The 23,846-nt window shown below is 56.9% G+C and overlaps 1 protein-coding gene across 1 annotated transcript; it reads left to right on the top strand.

Moving 5' to 3' along the window:
- Nucleotides 1-1,124: 1,124 nt before the first annotated feature.
- On the top strand, nt 1,125-22,117 carry PCSK9 (proprotein convertase subtilisin/kexin type 9). Its single transcript, XM_067006880.1, is given in 13 exon segments — nt 1,125-1,328; nt 4,649-4,840; nt 7,090-7,213; nt 11,058-11,191; nt 11,414-11,555; nt 14,525-14,721; nt 15,834-16,017; nt 16,532-16,705; nt 17,031-17,179; nt 18,062-18,082; nt 18,084-18,243; nt 19,978-20,159; nt 21,711-22,117. Coding segments are annotated over 13 exon segments (2,082 nt in total). The 3' UTR covers nt 21,930-22,117.
- Nucleotides 22,118-23,846: the final 1,729 nt, after the last annotated feature.

Below are 23,846 nucleotides of genomic sequence, written 5' to 3'. Positions count from 1 at the left end.
CTACAATGGAATTCTTTTTTTTTCTAATTTTTTTTTTTTTTTGATGTGGGCCATTTTTAAAGTCTTTATTGAATTTGTTACAATATTGCTTCTGTTTTATGTTTTGGTTTTTTGGCCGCAGGGCATGTGGGATCTTAGCTCCGCACCAGGGATCGAACCCACACCCCCTGCACTGGAAGGTGACGTCTTAACCACTGGACTGCCAGGGAGTTCCCTACAATGGAATTCTTGAATGTACACGTATGATATCTCTGCAGATTAAAACCAGAAATATTTGTAGAATAAATCCCTTGAAATGTTTGATTAGTGCTGGCTGGAAGTCAAAAGCAACAGGACTTCAAGGAGTGGCTAATTGGTGAGGTTGGGTGTGCCGGGTGCATAAGGGGCAGAGGCCCGAGAGGGGTCGGGGCTGAGTTTAGAAGGATGGCACGCTCAGACCTGCGGGAAGACTTGGGGGCTGGGGGCAGCGAGGGATCCGCTGTCACTGGCGGCGGCGGCGAGGAGGAGGACCCGATGGAGTGGTTTAACATCGTTCAGGGGGTAGGCGAGGGGGCTGGCTGGCCAGTGCCAAGGCAGAGCCCAGAAACTCTTGACGAGGTGGGCTCAGCCGAACTTGGTGCCTGGCCCAGCTCGCAGGGCTCGGGTTGAGGGGCGGGGAGAAGGCGTCTCGGGAGCGCGGGAACAGCCTTCCAGCCCAATTAAGATTTGGGATTTTGTCCTCTCTCTGAGCGTAATCTGACGCCGTTTGGGGGTGGGGGTGGGGAGGGGGACAGTCCGGGGGCTCCGTTAATATTTAATCAGGTAGGATCATCCGATAGGGCTCAGGTGGCGTGATCTCCCGGAGCCTGGGCGTCGCTCACCCACACCCCGGAAGGTTTCCGCCGCGGCGTCGAGGCGCGCGCGGCTGCAGGCGGCCTCAGGCTCAGGTCGCGTCCGAGCCAGGAGGGGCGAGCCAGGCAGTGACACGGCGCGGGCCCGGCAAGAGTCTCCTCGGCGCAGCCCCCAACCCGGAGGCCTAGAGCCCGGCCCAGCGCGCGTCCCCGCCAGGGCCCGAGTCCCGCGCTCGCATCGTGCTCCCCGCCGCGAGGCACAGGCCCCCGGGTCTCCCCGGCCGACGCACCGCGATGGGTGCGGGCAGCTCCCGTCCGCCGTGGTGGCCGCCGCCGCTGCTGTTCTTGCTGCTGCTCCTGGGACCCGCGGGCGCCCGCGCGCAGGAGGACGAAGGCGGCGACTACGAGGAGCTGGTGCTCGCCTTCCGGTCGGAGGAGGACAGCTCGGCTGACACGGCCCAGAACGTGGCCACCGCCACCTTCCACCGCTGCGCAAAGGTGCGGACGCCTGGGTGGGAGGCGGGGGCGAACCCGCGCGGGGACCCGGGCGGTGGCCATATCCTCTCTGGCCTCAGTGCCCCCGCCACCCCGGAAGGGAGGGGCTGGAGTGAAAGATACCGGGGAGGGGGGCCTCTGCTCACCCGAGGACGGGCTTGGCGCGGATCTTGGGGATGGCGGGCGCGGTGGCGGGGAGAACGGGCACGGCGGCTCTTTGGGGTGCGCTCTGCGGGGGAGAGGTGCACGGGGCTCGGAGCCTGGTAGGCGCCAGGTAGGACGAGCAGAGCACCTCTAGGATCGCCTGCTCAGATCCTGGACGTGCCTCACCAATGAGGCTCAGGTGGGTCAAGGCGCTAATGCCCGAAACGTGCTTAGAACGACCCCGGGCAGGGCTTCCCTGGTGGCGCAGTGGTTGAGAATCCGCCTGCCGATGCAGGGGACGCGGATTCGTGCCCCGGTCTGGGAAGATCCCACATGCCGCGGAGCAGAGGGGCCCCGTGAGCCATGGCCGCTGAGCCTGCGCGTCCGGAGCCTGTGCTCCGCAATGGGAGAGGCCACAACAGTGAAAGGCCTGCATACCACAAAAGGAAAAAAAAAAGTACGCCCCCCGGGCAGAGAGGAGATATTATTATGCGTCCTGACGCGGACCAGGAAATCTGGGGAGTGGGGAGTGTGGGAGAGGGTGGGTTTGGGGGTCTTGGGACGAGACGGCGCTGCTGTGACAGGGGTGGAGCGGGAGAGAAGGCGAATGAATGATAGTGGCGGGAGGCAATTTCTTCGTGCCACAAAACTCACATTCTAGTATTGCATCTTTTTCAGCTGAAGAAAAGAACAAAACTGAAGGGGAGGGGACGGAGTTATTCTCCAGGCCCGCTGGGGTCCTTGGGCTCATCTGGGAAGGGCTTGTTGGTACTCTCGGGAAGGAAGGAACCTGGTAGCCAAAGCCCACCCACGCCGCCCAGAGTGGGTGGGGCGAGTTTCCTGAAGATGAAGGCCAGCACCTGGCCGCTGGGCTATGGGAGCTCCTGCCCAGGGTTGGGACTGCTGGTTCCCTCCAATTATAACCTTCCCAGGGCTCAACTGAGGTCCTGCTACCGGGCTTGGAGTCAGCTCACTTAACCTCCGCGCCTCCATTTTCCTTATCTTTAAAAGGGAGGTGACAGTCCTTCCCGAGGGTTTGTTGTGAAGAGTCAGTGCTGGGCAGATGGAGGAATGAAGGGAAAGGGGCTCTGTTGCCCACATGAGTGACCTCCCCACCATGTGAGCCAGTGAAGAGAGCACTGCAGGAGGTAGCTATTTACCTGGCTGCAGTGCAACCTCCCAGTGATGCCCTTTTTGTTCCAAACTGCAGCTCCTGGGGCAGAGGGGAAGTTCTAGGCTAATGGACATCTGGCCTGCGCTTATGCCCCAGCTCCTCTGCCTGAGTGTGCTGGGTGCAGAGGGGTGTCAGGCCCTCAGTGTTGCCTGTGTCCTGTGTTACTGGCAGGAGGGGAGGGACCTCTCTTCTTCAGTCTGGCTCTCACAGAAGACTGAAGTTTACTCAGCTCATAGCACCTTCTTCCTTGTTCCCTGAGCCTTTCACCTTCTAGAAGGATGTTGATGGGTTGTGACAAGGTTGAGAAAGGGTGTTTCAAGTCACTGCCCCCAAATAACTATTCTAGAAGTAGTGAATACCCCATCCTGAGAGGTGAGTAAGCAGAGGCCGGACAACCAGTTAAACCAGGCGCTTGAGGGTACTTCTTCCCCAGCGGAAGTTTGGAACAAGAACCTCCAGAAGTTCATTTATTCATTCCTTCAATGGATATTTTGTAGAGATTGAATTTATAATGAAAATATTTTTGGCAGGCAGAGAAAGATTTTAGACCAATCCTTTTATTTTATTCATGAGAAACTGAGACCCAGAGAGAGGGGTTTCACCCCCCTGATGCATTAGAACTAGGCTTCTAGGGCAAGTCTCCTTCCAGTGCACAAAGTGTCCTCCCAATTCATTAGATTTTCATTTAGCTGAGGGCATTTTAGATGGGCCTTTGAAGCATAAATAGGAGTTTAAATAAAAGTGGCAGGGGAATTTTATTCTAGGTGAAGGGGGTAGCATGAACAAAAGCTCAGACCTGGGAAAGCCAGAGGTGGAGAATAGGGAGCACATGTCCACAGTTCCTTATCTGCCTTCTGAAATGTAAAATGTTCTGAAACCCAAAAGGTTTCTTGTAATTTATTTGGTGGTAACCTGACCTGAACTGACATGAGGTTATTTATAAGTTATCCCACTGATGTAAATATTTATATTCCTATATTTTGCTGCATAGATTACAGTATGCTGCTCCAGACGCCTCTGAGCACCCTGATTGCCTATTACTACCTTTCTAAAGTCCAAATAAGTTCTGAATCTTGAAGCTCATTTGACCCTAAGACTTTGGATAAATGGCTGTAGACTGTATCCTACTCTGGTGCACGTACAGAGATGTGGGAGATTAGGCTACGGAGGTAGGTTGCAGCGGGGACCAAGGGGCAGCATGGAGTTTGGACTTGGTCAGGCTATGGGGAGCCACTGAAGGTTCTTGAGCACAGGTGTGTCTGTCTGAGAGCAGTGGGAGCAGATAAGAGCTAAGAGCAAACAGGTCTTCTCCTGCAGACCATGGCCTTGAGTCTTTTATCCCATGTGAGAAGTGCTGCCTTTGCTCACTCTATCATCCCTTCTGTTCGCTAGATGTTTTACATAACTGCATCTCTTGGCCTTCCCAGCAGGCCTGTGCTGTAGGTATTATGTTCCCCACACCACAGAGGAGATATCTGAGGTTCAGAGAGGTTGAGTGACTTGCCCATGGCCACACAGCCAGTAAATATTGAGGTTGGGATTCAGGCCATGTTTTTGGACTGCCTCCGGAGGGGATCAGGGAGGTACTAGAACCGGGAGGAAGTGATTATTTCAAAGTGAGACACGGGGAAGGGAGGTGTAATTAAGAAGGTCTTCGGGAGGAGGTGGCCTTCAGGCAGGGCCTCCAAGGGTGGCCAGGCCTTGGTTGGCCCCACAGAGAAATAGGTGCAGGTGCAGAGGAGAACCTGGTATTGACTGTGGCCCATGGTTCCCGTTTTTGCCTGACTGTCAAGTTTGAAAGTGTGGTATATGTTAGGTTAATGCTAATAGTTGGCTTCTATGTGGTTTGGGGGTCCTAATTTGGTGGCTTCTCTTTATACTTCCTAGACTCTATGGAGTTTCTTTTGCTGTAATTCTAACTTGTAAACATAGGTGGATGAAGCACTCATAGCATCCTTCTCCTTTTTTTAATGTCATCATGTGACTCCTCCTCGCTGGGGGCCAGGACGCCTGGAGGTTGCCAGGCACCTACATGGTGGTACTGAAGGAAGAGACCCACCGCTCGCAGACAGAGCACACCGCCCGCCGCCTGCAGGCCCAGGCCGCCCACCGCGGCTACCTCACCAAGATCCTGCACGTCTTCCACGACCTTCTCCCTGGCTTCCTGGTGAAGATGAGCCGTGACCTGCTGGAGCTGGTGAGCTCTGTCTCTGGGCGGCCACTTCCAGAAAGGGCTGGGCTGCCGCATGCATACAGCGGACTGTCCTGGGTGTGCCCATGGCTGACCATCAGGAGGCAGCAAGTGTTCACAGAGCGCTTACTGAGTACCAAGCACAGTGGCTCCTGGCCTTGGGTACAGGATGCCCTTCAAGCCTGGCCATACCTCAATGGTACTTCATCTTCATCTGAAAGATGAGGAGACCAAGGTTCAGAAGGGACCACACAGACAGCCAGAGGGAGAACTGGGATCAGACTCAGTGTTCTGTCTTCTATCTGTCTTTGTGTTGGTGAACTTGCTGCCTTTGAGAACCCTACAAGGCCCTTGTCATAGGAACAAGGCCCTATGACATTAGTGGGGCCAGAGTCATTTTATAAAATCATGACTCAAGGATCCAAAATTCTTTTGAAACTGATACTATTCAGTAGGTTCCTCCTGTAGGACAGGGAGGCTGTTCCCCCTCCAGCCCGACCCTGATGTCACATCTTTGGTGCAGGGGCAGGACAGACATGGGTAGTTGAGGACTTCTGGCCTCCCTTCTCATCCTGGCCCTAGTGCTTTAAATGCACATCTTAAAAACCTTTCTTGGTGAGGTTCCCTGCAAAAGGGGGCTCCGCTTGAAGCGAGTTGATGGATGTAAGATTTGTAGCTTTAATAAAAAGGCAGAAGAGAATTTGGCAAATGCACCTTTAAAAAAACAAAACAAAACAAAAGAACAACCCTTTCCTTGTTTTAGCCTCTGCTCCCTTCCTCCCAACCCGCCCCCCTCCCCTGTCCTCCTAACTTGATGAGAACACACGGTTCCCATTTTCATACTGATTCTCCACGTGGCTGGGGTGCTTCATAGCCTCCTGCAGACACCGAGACCCAGTGCGGGACAGGGTCTTGCCCGAGGTCACACAACACATAACCGGCCAAACGAGAATTTAGGCCCAGGCCTCCTCGCTCCACTGTACTACTACTGCATAGTTTCATTCCATTCAGCCTACAGTGGCTGAACAACTACAGTGTGTTAAGTCCTGTGGGGACAATGACATGGATTAGACAGGGTCCAATCCCTTAGTCTAATAGCGGAAACATCAAGTTAATGCCTTCAATCAGTCTGCTCATCACGTATTTAATGAGCACCTACTATGTGCTACAGACATGAGGATGGACCACCAGCCCTTTCCCTTGAGCTCACGGTTCAGAAAGAGAGACTGAGAAGTGATGGCCAGTCAGTTAACTGGCGGATGATATGCCCAGCACAGTGCGGGGGAAGGAATCAGACGCCCACAGAGCCAGACGGCACGCATGAGTCCCGAAGGCCAGGCAGCTTCTCAGAGGGGAGACACTGCTGAGCTGCAGGCCACAGACATGTGCCCTCAAGAGCTGGGCTTTGGCATCGTGCCAGCCTGGGTTCATGTACCCTTACTAGCTTGTCTAACCTTGGGCAATTTTCTTCACCCCCTGAGTCTCAGTCCCCTACCTGTAAGCTGGCATGAAAATAGGAACGGTTCTTTAAGGACTAAGTGAGATCGTCAAGTATTTAAGTAGCTGCTAAGCACAGAAACTCACGGAGGCGTGGACAGGTTAAGGAAGCCCAGAGGGACACTGAGGCACCCAGGGATGAGTTGCCATGACAAGTTGATGGGCGAGGAGAGGGAATAGTGTCTTCTCTGCCAGGTGGGAGCTGGAGCTGTGGAGCAGGGGCTGCCCCGGGGGAGCCGTGGTCACCAAAGGATGCAGCCACCGTGGGAACCTTGCACCAAAACAGAGAGGGAATGAAGACACCCTCTCATCCCCCAAAACTCCTTCTGGGCCTCCCTCTGGCTCATCCCAACCAGAAGTCACTCTAAGGAGGCCTGGGTGCTGCAGTCTGCAGGGTCAGCCTCCCCACGCCTTGCAGGGTGGAGAAGGGCGGGAACGGATCTGGGGGAAACAGAATGGCCAGTGAGGGCATCATGAATTGGGCATGGAGTCCAGGTCCAGCCTTCCCCGGGGCCTGGGCACTGCCTGGCTCCCCAGATGGCATGTCAAGTTCAGAATCCTTCCTAAAAGGCATCCTCTGTGCTGGCGGGTGCTGGGCTCCCCAGCCTGAGCGAGGAAACCCCACACCAGGAGGGGACAGGTATGTGACTGGCGTGTGACTCGGGACAGACTTGATCAGGTAGGTGAAGGGCTGTGGCTATGGCTGCTGTCAGCCAAATGGCTTTTGAAGCCAAGCCCCGCCTCTCTGCCTTCTGCAGGCCCTGACGTTGCCCCACGTCCAGTACGTCGAGGAGGACTCCTTCGTCTTTGCCCAGAGTATCCCGTGGAACTTAGAGCGGATTCTCCCTGCGCGGCGCCAGGCGGATGAACACCACGCTCCTAGTAAGGGCCCCGTGCTCCCTGCGCCTCTTCATCCGAGCTGAGGCCACGTGCCGCTCTCTCCTCCCTGCCGACGGTCCTCACCTCCCAGGGGCGTTAGAGCTCAGTCCACTCGGCTGACCCCTTTTCTGTCCCATTGCTCCCAATCCAGCCCCCATGCCCTGCCTTCCTTTTGCCCCAGGTACAACGCAGAAGTCTTTTTTTTTTGAATGAGCCCCTCTCCCACCTTCAAAAAGTTCACGTTTGCCTCTTCTTGCCATTTGGCCCATCAGGCTGCACTCAGGTGGGGAGAGGGTAAACCTGACCTTGACACCCCCCTAAGGCCCACAGGTCTGGGTGATCCCAGCGCCTTGAGGACAGGACTGGACCCCATAACGGGACAGATAAGCCCTGGTTGCCACGCCCCCACCTGGTCTCTGGTCTCCTGCCTTGCCCTGCTCCTCCTCCCTTCAGCATCGCTAGGCTTCCTGGGGTTCCCTGCGTGGCCTACTCTGTGTGTCCCCTCCAGGCCTCTCCCCCGACTCTTCCCTCTGCTTGGGGTGGCCTGGCCAGGAGGAGGAGGAGAGGCCGAGGAAAGTGGCCTGGGTTTGGGCAGGGCCTTGTAGGTGGGTGGAGGTGCCATTTATTGAGCTGGGGAAGAAGGGAAGGACACCTGGTTTGGGGAGATCAGGGGTTTTGGCCGGACCGTGTTCAGTCTGAGGAGCCCGCAGCATGAGGTCTGGAGCTCAGCGGAAAGACAGTGCTGTGATGCTCCAGGACTCAGCCAGACCTGGGGGCGCGTTCAGCCTCCGCCCCTTACTGGCTCACGTGGGGGCTCGGGAAGCCATTTCCCTCTCTGATCCTCCCCTTCCTCGTCTGTAAAATGGGCACAGTAACCCCATCCTGTCCTCACAGGGTGTTGTGAGGCTCCAGTGAGGTGAAGGATGCCCAGATGCTTTGGGAACTGAAAGGCTAGGCGGGTTCTGAGTTGCTGTCATCGTGACAGACGGTAGACCTGGGGCCTCCCAGGGCTTGCGGCCAGGATGGGAGATTAGTAGGAAGTGTGGAGGGTCACCCCAGGGTTGACAGCGGCAGAGGTGCGGGGCCTGGTCAGGCAGGGTGTGCTGACCGGTCTGGGTAGCCCGTGGCCAGGGAATGGGTGCCCTTTGCAGGAAGAGCCTGCCTCTCCCCACCCCAGGCTGCTCCTCTCTAGGCAGAGACCCTACAGACCCCACCTTGCACATCTGCGCCTCAGGGACCTCCCGGAGCCGGCTAGTATGGGGAATGGGGAGGGGGATGCTGTGCAGGGGGCTCCGGGGGACCCGAAGCCAAGCAGGAGAGAGAGAAGGCCACAGCCGCTAAATTAGTTCCCTAGGGCTGCCCTAACAAAGTACCACAAACCCTGTGGCTTAAAACAATAGAAATGTACTCTCCGGTCGGAAATAGAAGTGTCAGTGGGCCAAGCTCCTCCCAAAGGCTCTAGGGGAGCATCCTCCCTTGCCCCTTCCAGCTTCTGGTGACTGCAGCGTTCCTTGGCTATGGCTGCGTCACTCCTGTCCGTGCCTCCTTCATATGATCTTCTCTGTGTATCTCTCCTCTTGTGTTTTTTTATGAGGACACATCAATGGATTTAAGGCCCATCGGGATAATCCAGGATGATTTCATTTGGAGGTCATTAACTTAATCACATCTGCAAAGACCCTTTTGCCAGATAAGGTCATGATCATAGGTCCTAGGGGTTAGAATGTGAACATACGTGTTTTGGGGGTGACCGTTGGACCCACTGCCCTCCCCCAGGCCAGAAGCAGACGTGCGATCCTTTCCTTCCCCACTGAGATGCCCATGGATTGCCTTACCCTCCTCCTGCTCCAGTGGCTGTGAGAGGTGGCGGGGATGGAAGCCAGGAATGTGGAGTCCGTCAGGAGTCACAGAAAGGCTTGGCTGGACGAGGCCCCCCGGGGGCTGTTGGGTCGCAGTGGGGCAGGGTGGGCACCATGTAGATGAGTGGAGACTGGAGCACCCGGCCAGGAGCAGACCCTTCCTTCACAGAGAGGCCACCTGGCCAAGGGCTGACGAGCACAGGCTCTGGAGCCAACTGCCATGCTCAAACCCAGACTTTAGCATTTTCAAGCTGTGTGAGCTTGAATGAGCCTCAGGTTCCTCTGCAAAAACGGGAGGTGATGACAGTCCTATCTGGGGGGCTGAGTTGGGGTTAATGCTCTTTATGCTGTAGCGAGCCTCCATCCGTGTCTGGTATAGAGTGAAAGTGCTGTCATTTCAGCCCTCCCCCTCCTCTCCTTCCATGCCACAGTGAGTTCTCAAGTAGCCACTGTGCTCCAAGCACTGTGCTAGGTGCTGGGGACACAGAGACCAACAAGATGGACTTGGTCTCTGCCCGCCCCCGCCAGAGCTTCTAGTGAAGCTTCTTCTAGTGAAGAAGGCTAATCCATTGCTTACACAGATAGCTACATGACAGCGGGTAGTCTGGATGGGGTAGGAGCTGCGAAGGAGTCTGGACAGCTGCGAGCATGGAGTCAGGAAAGGCTTTTTGTCGGAAGTGACACTGAGCCAAGCCCTGCAGTGGGGATCATTAGCCCCACCAAGGGGAGCATGTCCAAGCAGAGAAACGAACAAGGACAGAGGCCCTGAGGCAGGAAGGGGTGTGGCCTGCGGGGAAGAGGCAAGAGGGTCAGGGTCAGGGGCCTCCTGGGCAGAGATGAGAAGGAGAACTTGGCTGCCTTCCGAGCTTCTCAGGCGTGGCAGGGGCTGTCCTGTGGGAGAGAGAAAGCTCCCTGCTCTGGAGGGATGCAGGCAGGACTGGGCGTCCACCTGCCAGAGGCCGCAGAGCTCCCTGCACTGATTCAGAGGCTGTAAGAGGCCACTCGCAGGTCCCTTTGCCCTTAGTGATAACTCCTCTTGAGGCCCCTTTTCCCCTCTGCGACACGGGACAACAGCGGTCCCACCTTGTATGGGGGTACGAGGACGGAGCCAAGGCCTCTGAGGCTTCCGAGAGCAGTGCTGCAGCCTGGGGCTCTGCCTACTTGACCCTCTTCCTTCCTCTCCTTCCACAGGTGTCACACCTGCAGGCTCTCCCTGCTTCCTCCTGCCCCCTCCACCTTTGTCCCGTGTAGGCATCTCCCCAGGAAGTCCCCTGCAGGTCTCGTCCCATCTTGGTGCCTGCCTCCTGGAGAATCTGAACTGACGCAACTAGAAATGATGAAGTGTAGGTGGTAGGCTTTTGGTGAATTTCCAATACTGCTGTTTTCTCTGAGGCTGTATCTTCTGTCAGTTGGAACCAGCCACCGTTGAGCTGTCCTGGCCCCTGGTGGAGTGGAGAAAGCATGCGCTCGGAGCCAGGAGGCCCAGATCCACGCATCCTCCTTGAGCCTCAGCTTCCTCTCTGTGAAATGAGCTGACCTGCTCAGATGGCCATACAGGCCTGTTATTCTCCTTTTACTTGTCAAATCCTGTTCTGTCTTTAAATTCTGTGACCTCAGGTTGGGGGAGCTGTGAAAAATTTTAAGTAGGGGCTTGGCATAGTTTTTTCCATTATATTTATTAGTTTTGAGCGTTCATATTGTAATTTCATATTAATATTCATATTATGGAGCCAGACTACTTGGTTCTCTTGCTGGTTCCACCACCACCAGCTATGTGACCTTGGACAGTTACTTACCCTCTCTGTGCCTCACATTCCTTGTTTGTGACATAAAGACACAAAAGTATGTACCTGGAGAGGATTTGCTGAGTTGACATATGTAAGGTGCTTAGAGCAGTGCCTGAGACATGGTAAGTAATTTATATATGTTAACTATTACATTAACCTCATGGTTATTCTTTCCTTTCGAACAAACGTCACCTTGGAAAGCTGGAGGTGGCCTGGTGGAGGTATATCTCTTAGACACCAGTATCCAAAGTGGCCACCGGGAAATTGAGGGCGGGGTGGTCGTCACTGACTTCGAGAACGTGCCCGAGGAGGATGGGACACGCTTCCACAGACAGGTGAGCATGTCCCTCAGGCGGGGGGGCTGCCCCTGTCCCTCATCCCCGACCTGGAGGTGATGCCACCCCCGGAGTGCCACAGCTGCACCCCTGCTGGCCTCCCCAGCTGTCACTGCCCCTGCCCTGTCATCAGTTGTGGGTGGGGACGTCTGTCCGGTCACTCACTGATATTATTACAGGGTGGACGAGCTTTCTCACTCGGGTCTTGTATTGGTCGAGCAGGCGAACAAGTGTGACAGCCACGGCACCCACTTGGCAGGGGTGGTCAGTGGCCGGGATGCCGGCGTGGTCAAGGGCGCCAGCCTGCGCAGCCTGCGTGTGCTCAACTGCCAAGGGAAGGGCACGGTGAGCAGCACACTCACAGGTGAGTGATGGCTCCGGATGTGCTGGTCTCTGCATCCAGACCTGGCGTGGGACGGGGCTTCAGCCCAGAGAGAACTGACTCCTGACCGAGGAGACCAAGGCGGCCTCTACCCCAGAGGCAGAGTCCCCGAGTGTCAGAGTGGGCAGGGCTCCCAGGGGGCATGAGTGCCGATGGAGAAACAGGCCCAGAGAGGGGCAGGGCTCAGCCCAGGCAGGTCCTGCAGCTTTGACCCCTAGTCAGTGGTCTTTCTACAGTTTCACACTGCTCCCCTTTCCAGATCTTTTAAAATAGTTGCGTCTTTTGTCATGTTACTTTAGATTTGGATGTACCCTCGAGGTGATCTAAGCAAACTTGCCCCATCTTCTGCTTAACACCGGGGGACTCACTCCTTCTCATGAATGATTGGAGCCCTGGTTGGGTAGACCTACCTGGTAGAGGAACTGGCAGAAGACTTTTTCCAGACTCTTGCAGGTTTCTTCATCCAGTCACCTCTGGCAAGGTCCAGCTTAGAGCTAGGACCCTGGGAGGACTGTGGACAGAGAAGAGGGTGGGAATTCTCACTTACCGAGTCCCTCCTGTGGCCAGACCTTGAGCAAAGGACTTTGTACTCCATACCCTGAGGGTGGTATTGTGAGCCTGTTAAACAGTTGAGAAAATCAGCCCAGAGAGGGGTAGTGACTTGCCCAGGGTCACACAGCCAGAGTCAGTGACCTCACTGGGGAAGGTGCTGGCTCTGAGTTTGACCTCCACTGCAAGTGCCCAGACCCCTGTGTCAGACGCTGGCCTCTGAGCTGGCAGAGGCAGCCATAGGCCTTTTTGAAGGGCTGGGAAGGGCTGGTGGTACCTGCCTTGTGCTTGGTGAGTGAGCTCTGCCCTAATTCTTTGCAGTTTAGTGCACAGGTTTTTGTTTGTTTGTTTAATTAATTTATTAATTTTTGGCTGCATTGGGTCTTCATTGCTGTGCGCGGCCTTTCTCTAGTTGTGGCGAGCGGGGACTACTCTTCGTTGTGGTGTGCGGGCTTCTCATTGTGGTGGCTTCTCTTGTTGTGGAGCATGGGCTCTAGGCGCACGGGCTTCAGTAGTTGTGGCACTCGGGCTCAGTAGTTGCGGCTCGCAGGCTCAGTAGTTGTGGCACTTGGGCTTAGTTACTCTGTGGCATATGGGATCTTCCCGGACCAGAGCTTGAACCTGTGTTTCCTGCATTGGCAGGAGGATTATTAGCCACTGTGCCACCAGGGAAGCCCTAGAGCACCGGTTTTGATGTTCGGTTTTAAAGGCAAGAATCAATAATCCCTTGCCCTATCAGGGGACCCTTCCTTCCTGTCCCACCCCTTTATCCACTGGCCTCAGCTCAGCAGGCCAATTCCCAAAGGTCAGCGTGCAGAGGAGAGGAGGCCCGCTTGTGCCCTGAAAGGCCTTCCACAGGCCTGGTGCCCTGGGGTTGGAGGGTTTCCCGGGGAAGAAGAGGTCCCCGCTTTGGGAAAGGTCACTAGCACATTACCTGGAGCAGAGCAGGGGCTCCACGAACAGTAGCTTTTACTTTCGTGGGCGTTGAGGTAAAGTGTGTCAAGTCCGAGCACAGAAACATACATACAGCAGGTGGTTAATAAATGGCAGCTGTAATTGTGCTTATTCCTCACCCCCACTCCTACTTCTGCTCTGCCCCTCCTGGTGTGAGGGGCAGCTGTCTCCTCCTAAGAGGAGCCTGGATGTGGGACCCCAACTCCCACCTTTGCTGCAGCCCTGGGGACCTCCCAGAGGCCCAGATCCCGAAGGTTCTGAGAGGTCAGCCGGCCACACCCCCATCTGACAGAGCAGGAGCTGGAGCCTGAGAGGAGGAGCTGTCAGCTCCGGGTCCCCTGGCACACGAGGGCCAGAGCTGGTGTTAGAACCCAGGTCTCCACTGGGCCTGGGCTCCAGGCTGCACACTCGGCTCTGGGGCGGGAGAGTGCAGCCGGGGTCAAGGCATGACACCCCCCGAGGAGGCAGGGTTACCAAGTCCCCCCCGCCCCAACTCCAGCTCCAGGGCGAGGAGTCTTTTGATCCTCGACACAGTCCGAGCTGCAGTGTCCCCTTTCCCACATGGGAGGGCAGGGTCCCACAGCTGCGAGTGGGCAGTGAGGACTTACTGGAGTGTGTGTGTGTGTGTGTGTGTGTGTGTGTGTGTGTGTGTGTGTCTGTGTGGTGGGGGAGGATTACTGTACACCAGCCCTCAGGATGGCAACAAGGCTTGTGAAGGTCAGAGGCAGGGCAAAGGGGGCCCTTCCTGTTCCTCTGAGAATCTTACTTATCCTCTTGGTGCCTCAGTTTCCTGGAAAGGGAAAATAATAGTAAGGTTACTGTGGGGATTGTGTAAATTCCCATAGTCAGGCACTTAGAAGGAGCCTGGTGCATATAAGTGCTTGGGAGTTGGCTGGTTTTATAAGTGCTGCTGTTGTTAACATGCTTCCCATGTGTATTAGTCAGTGTATTAGTCTGTGTCCAGAGACACAGAACCAATAGGATGTGTGTGTATATTTATATTTATAAATACATACATATACCACATAGTGGGCAATTTATCTTAAGGAATTGGCTCATATGTTGTGGGGCTGGCTGGAATCTGCAGGGCAGGCCGGCAGGCTGGAAATTCTGGCAGGAGTTGATGCCACAGTCTAGAGTCTGAAGGCAGTGTGCACACAGATTTCCTTCCTCCTTGGGGGACCTCCATCTTTTCTCTCAAGGCCTTCAACTGATTGGACGAGGCCCACCCCCGTTAGGGAGGGTAATCTGCTTTACTCAAAGTACTGATGTAAACATTAATCACATCCACAAAGTACTTTCACAGCAACGCTTAGACCTATGTCTGAGCAAATACCCGTAGCCTCGCCAAGTCGACATGTAAAATTAACCCTCACGGGGGCGTTGGGGGCGGGGGTGGGGAGGGGGAGCGTGCCTCCTCATGGGTGACCTTGGCTTTGTCCTCTCAGGCCTGGAGTTTATTCGGAAAAGCCAGCTGGCCCAGCCGGTGGGGCGGTTGGTAGTGCTGCTGCCCCTGGCGGGTGGGTACAGCCCGGCCCTCAACGCCGCCTGCCAGCACCTGGCCGGGACGGGGGCAGTGCTGGTGGCCGCTGCCGGCAACTTCAGGGATGACGCCTGTCTCTATTCCCCGGCCTCAGCTCCCGAGGTGGGTGCCCCCGAAGGGAGGGGAAGGTGGCAGGTGGGCCCCTGGGGGCTTCATGGGGTGTGCTCCTGAACTGGCCTGGCTTTGGAAGGATGTGTCAGAGACGGCCAGGGCCGAACCTGGGCAGAGGAGGGGCTTGAAGCTCCACCGTCCCAGTCTGTGAACAGCACCAGCCTCAACTCTTCCCTCCCCCAGTGCAGCTCCAACCCCACGCCCTGACCCCTCTCCCTCCGAATGTCTCGTGACTCCCCCGGCCCCTTCTCCCCAATCCCGTCACCTCCGTCCATCTGCTGTCCCTGGGCTGGCACCATAGCTCCCTCCGCTTTCTCCTGGCCTCCCTTTGCTTCCTCTCCCAGTCCACTCGGTGAGGGCCCAGGGGCCTTGCCCGCGTCTCTCTGCTGCCAGTATCCCAGGGCCTCCCCACTGTCCACCTCCCCGAAGGCCCCCTGAGGCCCTGCATTGAGGGTCCAGGTGTGTCCCAGGAGAGCTCCATGAGCACAGAGATGATGCTTCTCAGCTTGAGAGGTTGACCCAGTGGGTCCAACACCCGTCCATTCCTCTGACTGACATGCAAGGGCACCTACTGGTGGTGTGGGCCCTGGGGGGACTAAAGGGAAGGAATCTCGTCCCACTTCAAAGACATCATAGTCTGGGGGTGTGTGTGTTGGGCTCAGGGGGCAGGTGGAGGGCACACATGTGAGCCTGACAGTGATAACCTTCCCTGGCTGCCAAATTTAAAATCACGTAAAGCAGACAAAACCCAGCAGGCCTTTTCCACCTTGCCTGCTCTGCTTTTCTCCTTAGCACTTATAACCACCTAATGTGTTGCATTGTTTACTGTTTGTTTACTGTCTGGGTCCCTCCCTAGAATGGAAGCGCCTCAGGGATTTCGGGAATGGTTCCTGGCGTATGGTAGGGACAGAGGGCAGCACCAGGGCCGGGTGGCACAGAGAGTGCCAGAGTTCTGCCTGGAGAGTCAGATTTCCCTCAGGAGGGGATATTTGAATGGGCCAAACGGGTATATAGGAGTTGGCCAGCCCAGTTGGCAAGGTCTCAGTCTCCCTACATCCTCTCCTTGGCTCCCCTCTCTGCCATCCACTCCCTCACCTCTCCAGGTCATTACTGTTGGGGCCACCAATGCCCAGGACCAGCCGGTCACCCTGGGGGTCCTGGGGACCAACTTTGGCCGCTGCGTGGACCTCTTTGCCCCAGGGGGTGACATCATTGGTGCCTCCAGTGACTGCAGCACCTGCTTCACATCACAGAGTGGGACGTCACAGGCTGCCGCCCATGTGGCTGGTGAGTAGCTGCCCCACCGCCTCAGCCATCATGATTCTGACAGCCCCTTTGGCAGGCAGGGTCTGCACCAGGACCATGTGTGCCAGGCTCGGTGTTGGGTATGGGGGAGTAAAGATGAGTCAGACTGATGGTGCCCTCAAGGACGCTCAGTCTGATGGGGGAGGCAGGGCACAAACGGAGTAGCCAGGGCTGTGTGGGAGGGAGAGGTGCCTGACCAGGCTAAAGGTCAGGGAAAACTTCCTGGAGGAGGGATGTTTCATCTGGGGTTTGGTGGATGAATAAGAGTTTACCTGGCAAACAAAACAGCAATTGCCAAGGCTCGGAGGTGCGAGAGCAAGATGTAAGTCTTACTCTGGCCATCTTTTAGCACGGGATTGCAGGTGGCTTGACTTCTAAAGAACAGCTTGGTGTGTCTGTGTGTGTGTGGGCGCTCATGTGTGCACCAGGAGAGGAGTCCCAGGTCGGGAAGGAGGGCCAGGCCACCACCATCTCTCACCGCCTGCCCCACGACCAGGCATTGTGGCTAGGATGCTGACCGCTGAGCCGGAGCTCACCCTGGCTGAGCTGAGGCAGAGGCTGATCCGTTTCTCTGCCAAAGACGTGATCAATGAGGCCTGGTTCCCCGAGGACCAGCGGGTGCTGACCCCCAACATGGTGGCTACACTACCCCCCAGCACCTATGGAGCAGGTCAGCAGGATGGCAGGGCGGGCAGTATCCAGACTGGGGCTTGGGAGGTCTCAGGGCATCTGTGTGGCCTGGGCAATCTTGTCCCTCCCTCACCTGTGGAGGGAGGATTCGGCCACCGGCTCCTAGACACTGGGGGAGATTGAGTAGGATGGGCTCCGAAAGGGCTTTGCAAGGGCTTTCCTGACCTGTTTTAATGGGAAAATGGATCACATTCTTTAAGGCCCATCTCCCCCACCAGGAGCCAAAGATCTGGAGCCCTCTATGAGCAGAGCCCTGATGGACTCCCTCCCCAGCCACCCCTCCTCACCCCAGGGCCTCGTTGCAGGTGGGCAGCTGTTCTGCAGGACCGTGTGGTCGGCTCACTCGGGGCCCACGCGGATGGCCACGGCCGAGGCCCACTGCACTGCCCGCGAGGAGCTGCTGGGCTGCTCTAGCTTCTCCAGGAGCGGGAAGCGACGGGGCGAGCGCATTGAGGTGACCTGTACCCTCAGGTCGGAGCATGAAGTGGGGTTCTCGCTTCCAGGCCCAGATCCGCCTGAGCCTCTTCCTCCTCTGAACTCCAGAGCCCATCTGCAAGTTAAAGCCAAATGGGGCATATCTCAGTCATGCAGTTTGGGTGCTGCAGGAGGGAGGCACACTGAAGGTTCCCGGGAGACTCTGCAGGATGAGACTGGATTTCCTGTGCCCATCTCCTGGGAGGGGAGGGCCGAGTGTGTGCCAGGGATTCACTGCCTTGGGGGAGGGGAGGGCCAGACGTGTGCCAGGGATTCGCTGCTTCTGGACACAGTGGTCTCCAGGGCCTTTTTCACTCGGATGTTCCACGGTTCTGGCAGTTGAGAAACCTTCTCAAAGCAGCGAAAGAGGGGACTGGATGGGAAGGCTGCAGAGCCTGGCAGAGATGCCATCTGGCTGCAGTATTTTGGTGGAAGGGCAGTGCCTAGGCCAGGAGGACAAGGGGCGGGCAGGCATTTCTGTCTGGGAGCCGGTGTCTGGGAGTGTGCTTGACTGTGCACCCTCCTGCATGTGAGTGCACGTGGGAGAGGCTGAGAGTGGGTCAGGGCTGAGCAGGCCAGGTCCTTGCTCTGGGGTCTTAGATTTCCCTGTATCTGCATTTTGAAGTCACTCGCAGTATCCAGAAGAACTTTATAACACTCAGAACCGCCCACCTGCGGAACCATCCGCCTTGGGTGGAAGTGAGCTCCTTGTCCTCAGGGGCTGGCTGGCCCCTCGTGAGGCCATTGGAGACGTTTCAAGGAGCAGGGACCAGGCGCCCGAGTCAGCTCCTTCCAGTCCCCCTCATCCTGTGTTTAGAAGCCTTTTCTAAAGCAAGTTCCTGTTTCTGTCTTTGGCTCTCAGGCTCGAGGGGGCAGGCGCGTGCGTCTGCCTGGCCCACAACGCGTTTGGGGGTGAGGGTGTCTACGCCGTTGCCAGGTGCTGCCTGCTGCCCCGGGCCAATTGCCGTGTCCACATGGCTCCGCCAGCTGGGGCCGGAGTGCAGACCCAGGCCCGCTGCCCCCAGTGGGGCCACGTCCTCACAGGTAGGCGGCTGGGCCCACCCCGGGGTGAGGAGGTGTCTCTGGCTCCTGGTGCACCTGCCCGCACCCGGCTGGCCCCACGTTGGAGCCCGCTGGCCTGGTGTGAAGGCCAGTGCTACCCTTTCCATCCCCGTGACCCTGGGCAGGCACCTCATCTGTCTCCGTCTCAGCCTTCTCCTCCCTAAGAGGGGCGGCGGCAGTTCCTGCTTCAGTGGGTTGCTATGAAAAGAGTAACACCTAGAGCACCAGGCCTGGGGCATCGCAGGCCTTTCCCCACAGGCAGTGCATCGTGTGAGGGGCAGTTTAGGGAGTGGCTCTGAAAGTGGAGCTGACCTTGGTTTAAATCTGGCTCTGCCAGTCGTCAGCTGTGTGACCTATGCAAGTTACTTAACTTCTCTGTGCCTCAGGTGCCTCAGCAATAGAATGAGGATGATGGGTGCTAAGCATTTAGCTTGGTGCTAGGACAACATAAGTGCTAGCTATCCTGGTTATCATCCATTGCTTTAGAATCCATTCTCTGATATAGGTAACTGTGGATGGGCCACCTTGTGTCAAAAACATGCCCTGGGTAGGTAGCAGGAAGTCGCAGATGGGGACCTTGTGGGGCATCCAGGGATGGTGCCCCTCAAATCGGGAGGGGGCTGAGCTGTCCTGCTTGGAGGGTGCATGGGATGTCCTGGGGAGCGTTTGGGGAGAGGGCAGGTAGCGGGCCTGGAATAACTGGCTCAGGAGTTGATTCTTCATCGAGTATGTACTGGGGAGCCACAGAAGTTTGACGAGGGTAACAAGGGCGAGTGACAAGTTAGGAGCTGGCTCTAGGAGGAGCAGCTGGTGATGGCTTTGCAGGGGAAAGATGAGCCCAGTCAGGTGGAGAGGCTGGGACAGGTCCAGCAGGCCACCGGCCATCTTATTGGGGTCCTGGCTTGGTGGGAAGTCCACCGTGTTCTGATGGCTCTCCACTTTGGGAACGCCCAGCAGATGAACTCCAGGGCACGTGCCAGTTCGAAGACATCGGAGTCACAGAACCCACTTAGACCTATGAAGCACATCCCAAAGAATCCCACTTTACAGTGAAGGGAACTGCACCCTGACATGCTAAGCGACTTCCTCAAGGCCATGCAGCTAACACACGGGCATTCCAGTGACCATGACCCTAACACGTGCAGAGCCCTTGCCCGGTGCCAGACGCTGTGCTGGGCTCCTCGTGCATGTCCTCACTTCACCCTTGCAGCCTTCCTTTTCATTTTACAGAGGGAAACTGAGGCTTGCTATAGCCTAGGAACACTCCTGAGGTCTCGTAGCCAGGGGGTGTGCCTGACTCCCAAGCTCTGGAGGGAGGCCCATGTCTCCCAGAGAGACATCAAACTCACTCGTGAACTTCTGCCTGGGTGGCTGGGTTATGGGGAGAAATACCATTTCCTGGTCTAGCATCTCAGGCCTTGGAGCCCCCTCCCCATGTCGGGGTGGAGAGGAGATAATGTTTTCCCTGAGACACTGAGGCCCAGAGAGGTTGTATGGCTTTCCTAAGGTCACACAGCAGGCCAGCAGCAAGGTTGAGCTGAGAACCCAAGAGTCCTGTCGCTCAGGCTAGTAGTGCCTTTCTCCTGCCAAGACTTGTTTCTGGGTTTCCCAGCTCCAGACTCAGACCCTAAAAAGATGGAGACTGAATGGGGTGGGGAGGAGAGACAGAGGGTCCCTTGGCATCCAGGTGTTTGAGCCGACCCTCCTCTTCCCCAGGCTGAAGCTCCCACTGGGAGGTGGAGGACCTTGACACCCCCAGGCGGCCTGTACTGAGGCCACAGGGTCAGCCCGACCAGTGTGTGGGCCACAAGGAGGCCAGCATCCACGCTTCCTGCTGTCACTCGCCGGGTCTGGAGTGCAAAGTCAGGGAGCACGGGATCCCGGGCCCTGCAGAGAAGGTGAAGGGACTCTGGGGCTCGGGATGGGAGCCGGATGCCGTGTGGGGTGGCAGGTGTCCATCCTGTGCAGCTTTTCTGTGTCAGTGTTTGTGTCACCACCATACCCTCACATATCTGGGGAGTAGGCTTGTGGGGTGGGTGCTGTCAGCAGCTTTTGCAGCTGTGTGGACAGCACGTGTGTGTGTGTGTGTGTGTGTGTGTGTGTGTGTGTGTGTGTGTGTGTGTGTGTCGCTGGGCCAGTTTTTGCTTTTGTCCAGCTTAGTGAGATTTGCTGTTGGGGCATGCTTCCCCCACGTCGGAAGAATATGTGTAAATATGGCATAAGAAAAGCAGTCCACACACATTCACTGATTAATCCACTTAACACATCTGCTGGGAGGATGACTCAACCATGACCCAGAGGACGGGACACCTGAGCTGAGCGCTGCAGGTGGAGGGGAGGCTAGCGGGGCCAGCGAGGTGAGGAAGGGCTTGCAGAGAGGGGAGGCACGCTGGGGGACTGGGGCGTGAGAGGCCCTCAGAAACTGCCAGTGCAGACCGCAACCTCCCTAAGGCTTCTCTATAAGTGTCCTTTTAAAAGCCACAGGGAGCTTCTTGAAAGGAAGCCCTGGGGAGTGCACTCTCCTGCCTCAGAAGAGGTTTTTAAGAGCAAGTCTGTGGTGATTGTAGTCTGGATGCTGCATTTCTCGAGGGCAAGGGCTGTCTCAGGTCCACTTGCTCAGCATGTGTTGAGGCCTCTGGCATTCCAGGCACCATTCCAGGCGGTGGAGATACAAACCTGACAAGTTCTCCTGGGGCGTCTTTTCTAGTGGGATGACAGTAAACGAATGAGTAATATTACAGCATACTTAGAAGATGCTGTGGAGAAAAGTAAGGCAGGGAAGAGAATGGGGAGGGGGAGTTCAGGAGAGGCCTCACTAAGAAGGTGGGGGACATGACAGGGAACAGTGTTCCAGGCAGAGGGAACAGCCGCGGCAAAGGCGCACCAGGAACAGCCAGAGGGCCAGTGAGGTGGGAACCGAGTGGGCGGGGGGAACCAGAGACAGGGTTCAGGTGGGGCCTGAGGGCCACAGGAAGGACTTCGGTTTTTGCTCGAGTGAGCTGGGAGCCACTCAGGGTTCTGAGCCTGGGGTGGGGGGAGGGGAACGGGTATCTGACCTGGGTGTGAGTGGGTTCGTTCTGGCTGCTGCGCCACAAAGCCTGCAGGGAAGGGGGCAGAAGCAGGGAGGCCTGCTATAGGCAGGTGGACAGCTACGGTGACTGTCCAGGCCCGGGGGGCGGGGGCTCAGCCAGGGCAGGAGCGTGGAGGATGCTAGGGCCTGCAGGAGAAGCCCACAGACCTGAGGGACTGGACGTCGTGGAAGCAGCGGAGGGGGCATCCCAGGCTTGGCTTTGCCGCTGGCCGGGATGGGGAGCACTGTGGGAAGCATGGTGTCGGGGGAAGATGAGGAGTCCGTGTTGGCATGGCAGACATCGGCCTGTGCCCTCCCGGCCTGGCTCACAGTGTGCCGGGCCATACGTGCGCTTTCTTTCGTCCCCGGGCCCTGGCAGGTCACCGTGGCCTGCGAGGGAGGCTGGACGCTGACCGGCTGCGGGACCCTCCCCTGGGCCTGCCCCACCCTGGGGGCCTACGCGGTGGACAACACGTGTGTGGTGAGGGGCCGGGACATCGGAGCAGGAGGCAGGACGGGCGAGGAGGCCGCCGTAGCCGTCGCCATCTGCTGCCGGAGCCGGCCCTCAGGGGAGCAGGACTCCCAGGAGGCCCAGTGACCGCCCTGCCCAGGACGCATGCATGGGGAAGAGGCCAGGGCCTGGGGGCCGTGGTCTCAGGCCTCGGCTGAGCTTTGAAGTGGTTCCTCCTTCCCCCTTCCTCAGCCTGGACCCCAGGGAAGAGGATACCTCTTGCTTCTGGAGCTCTCGCGCTGGCACTCGGGGTGCGCCGGCTCCCCACCTGGGAGAACCCCAGCTCTCGGCCTGGATCGCCCCTTCCCAGGCCTGAGCTGCGTGGGAGGCTGAGTGAGTAGGGCTACAGGTGCCGGGCAGCCCCTCCCTCGCTGTGGGGCTGGGTCCACATGCCACCGTTAACGCTGGTCAGGCTGTTCTCAGCTTCCTGCCAGCCGCTCGCAAGATGCCAACACTGTGGGTAGAATTACTTTTATTGAGCAGTCAGTCAGTTCTCAGGCCTCCATGCAGGAGGTGGTCATCCTCCTGTAGGTAGGCAGAGAGGCGCTTGAGGGCTGGAAGGGGCCAAATATTGGTCAGGGGAAGTGAAAAGTGGAGATGGCCCCTCACCTCCTGCCCTCTTTAGGGACGCCCCGTTGGGCTCCCGAATTAGTGGAGAATGTTTTCCATGCCTCTGGGGCTGCAGGGTGGCACTGACGAGGGGTGATGCTCCCCCAGATGTGGTCAACGTTTCAAAGTGTCCAAAAGGCTTCTCCACCCACCTTCTCAGAGTTTCAGAGTAGCCCTGGGGCAAAGGCAGGGCCTATATTCATACCCCTTGGATAGATGAGGATGTTGAGGCCCGTAGCTTGAGCCCAGGGTCAGCTGCCAAGATGCCTTGGTTCAAGTCCTTGCTCTTTAGAGAGATCTCCATCAGTTCGGTGATCTCCACGGGCCCTCTCAGTCCTGCTGTTAAGACTCACCTCCCGAAGACAGCTTGTTGATAAAATTCCTAGCTCTTGTACCCACCAGCGGCATGACGGATGCAGCCAGATGTGTCCCAGGTGATCACGGGGCCGTGCCTTTGTTTCTCCCAGCTGCCCTCACCTGGCCTGGCCCCGGCTTTGCAGTCCGCCTGGCATCAGCCTGCAGGGGGACATCACCCCAGGGCTGACTCTTCAGTTCCCAGTGGAGGGCCACGTGCTCCATCCACCCTCTCACCCAGTCCTCGCACCTACCCTGCACAGTACACACTGTCATCCCCACTAAAGGAGGAAACGGGGAACCAGGGATGGGGGGGTGGGTGCCCGCCATTCACACAGCCAAGAAGTGAGGTGGTACCAGGGTATAAACCCAGATTTGTCCCTAAAGCCAAGGCTCTTTTTACTGCACCAGGTTGAGCCCCCCACCTCTATAATAACAGAGGCTCATCAGGGAACACAGACCTGGGGTAGCCCTGTGAGCAAGGACAGAAAACTGGGCAAAAGGCACTGGCCGATTCACAGGGACCTGGGTGGAGAGGCCTTTGGAGGGATGCAGGGATGGAGGGGGAAGGGGAGAAGGGGGAGGTGCAACTCTCCCTCCTTGAGCTCCCCTACCCACAACCCCACCTAAGCAAACAAGCACGCATTTATCTTTTTGGTCTGTTTGTCAACAATTCTCTGTTGACTTTTTACAGCAAGCAGCTTTTCTAGATCTCTGTTTTGCTTTTCTAACTTGAAGATATTTATTCTGGGTTTTGTATCATTTTTATTATACAGTGACTTTTTAAAATAAAAACTTGTCATCACTCTTGCCTGAATTTGACCCTTTAGGATGAGGCCTTGCTTATACCAGATGCCTGATAACAGTCTGTGGGGGTGGTTGAGTAAATCAAGCCTTTGAGGAGAGTCTGTATTTTGAGTACAAGTACTTGAGTACTTGTGCCCGTCCTGGGATAAAATCAGCGTCTTCCTCTCGCTTCCGAGTCCCCCCAGCAACCAGGGCTCCCGCTCCTTGGCAACTTCTGCCCCACAATGTTCTAGA

The sequence above is a fragment of the Kogia breviceps genome, chromosome 1, assembly GCF_026419965.1.
Source record: "Kogia breviceps isolate mKogBre1 chromosome 1, mKogBre1 haplotype 1, whole genome shotgun sequence".
Lineage (NCBI taxonomy): Eukaryota > Metazoa > Chordata > Mammalia > Artiodactyla > Physeteridae > Kogia > Kogia breviceps.
This window is presented reverse-complemented; position numbering and strand designations above follow the sequence as displayed.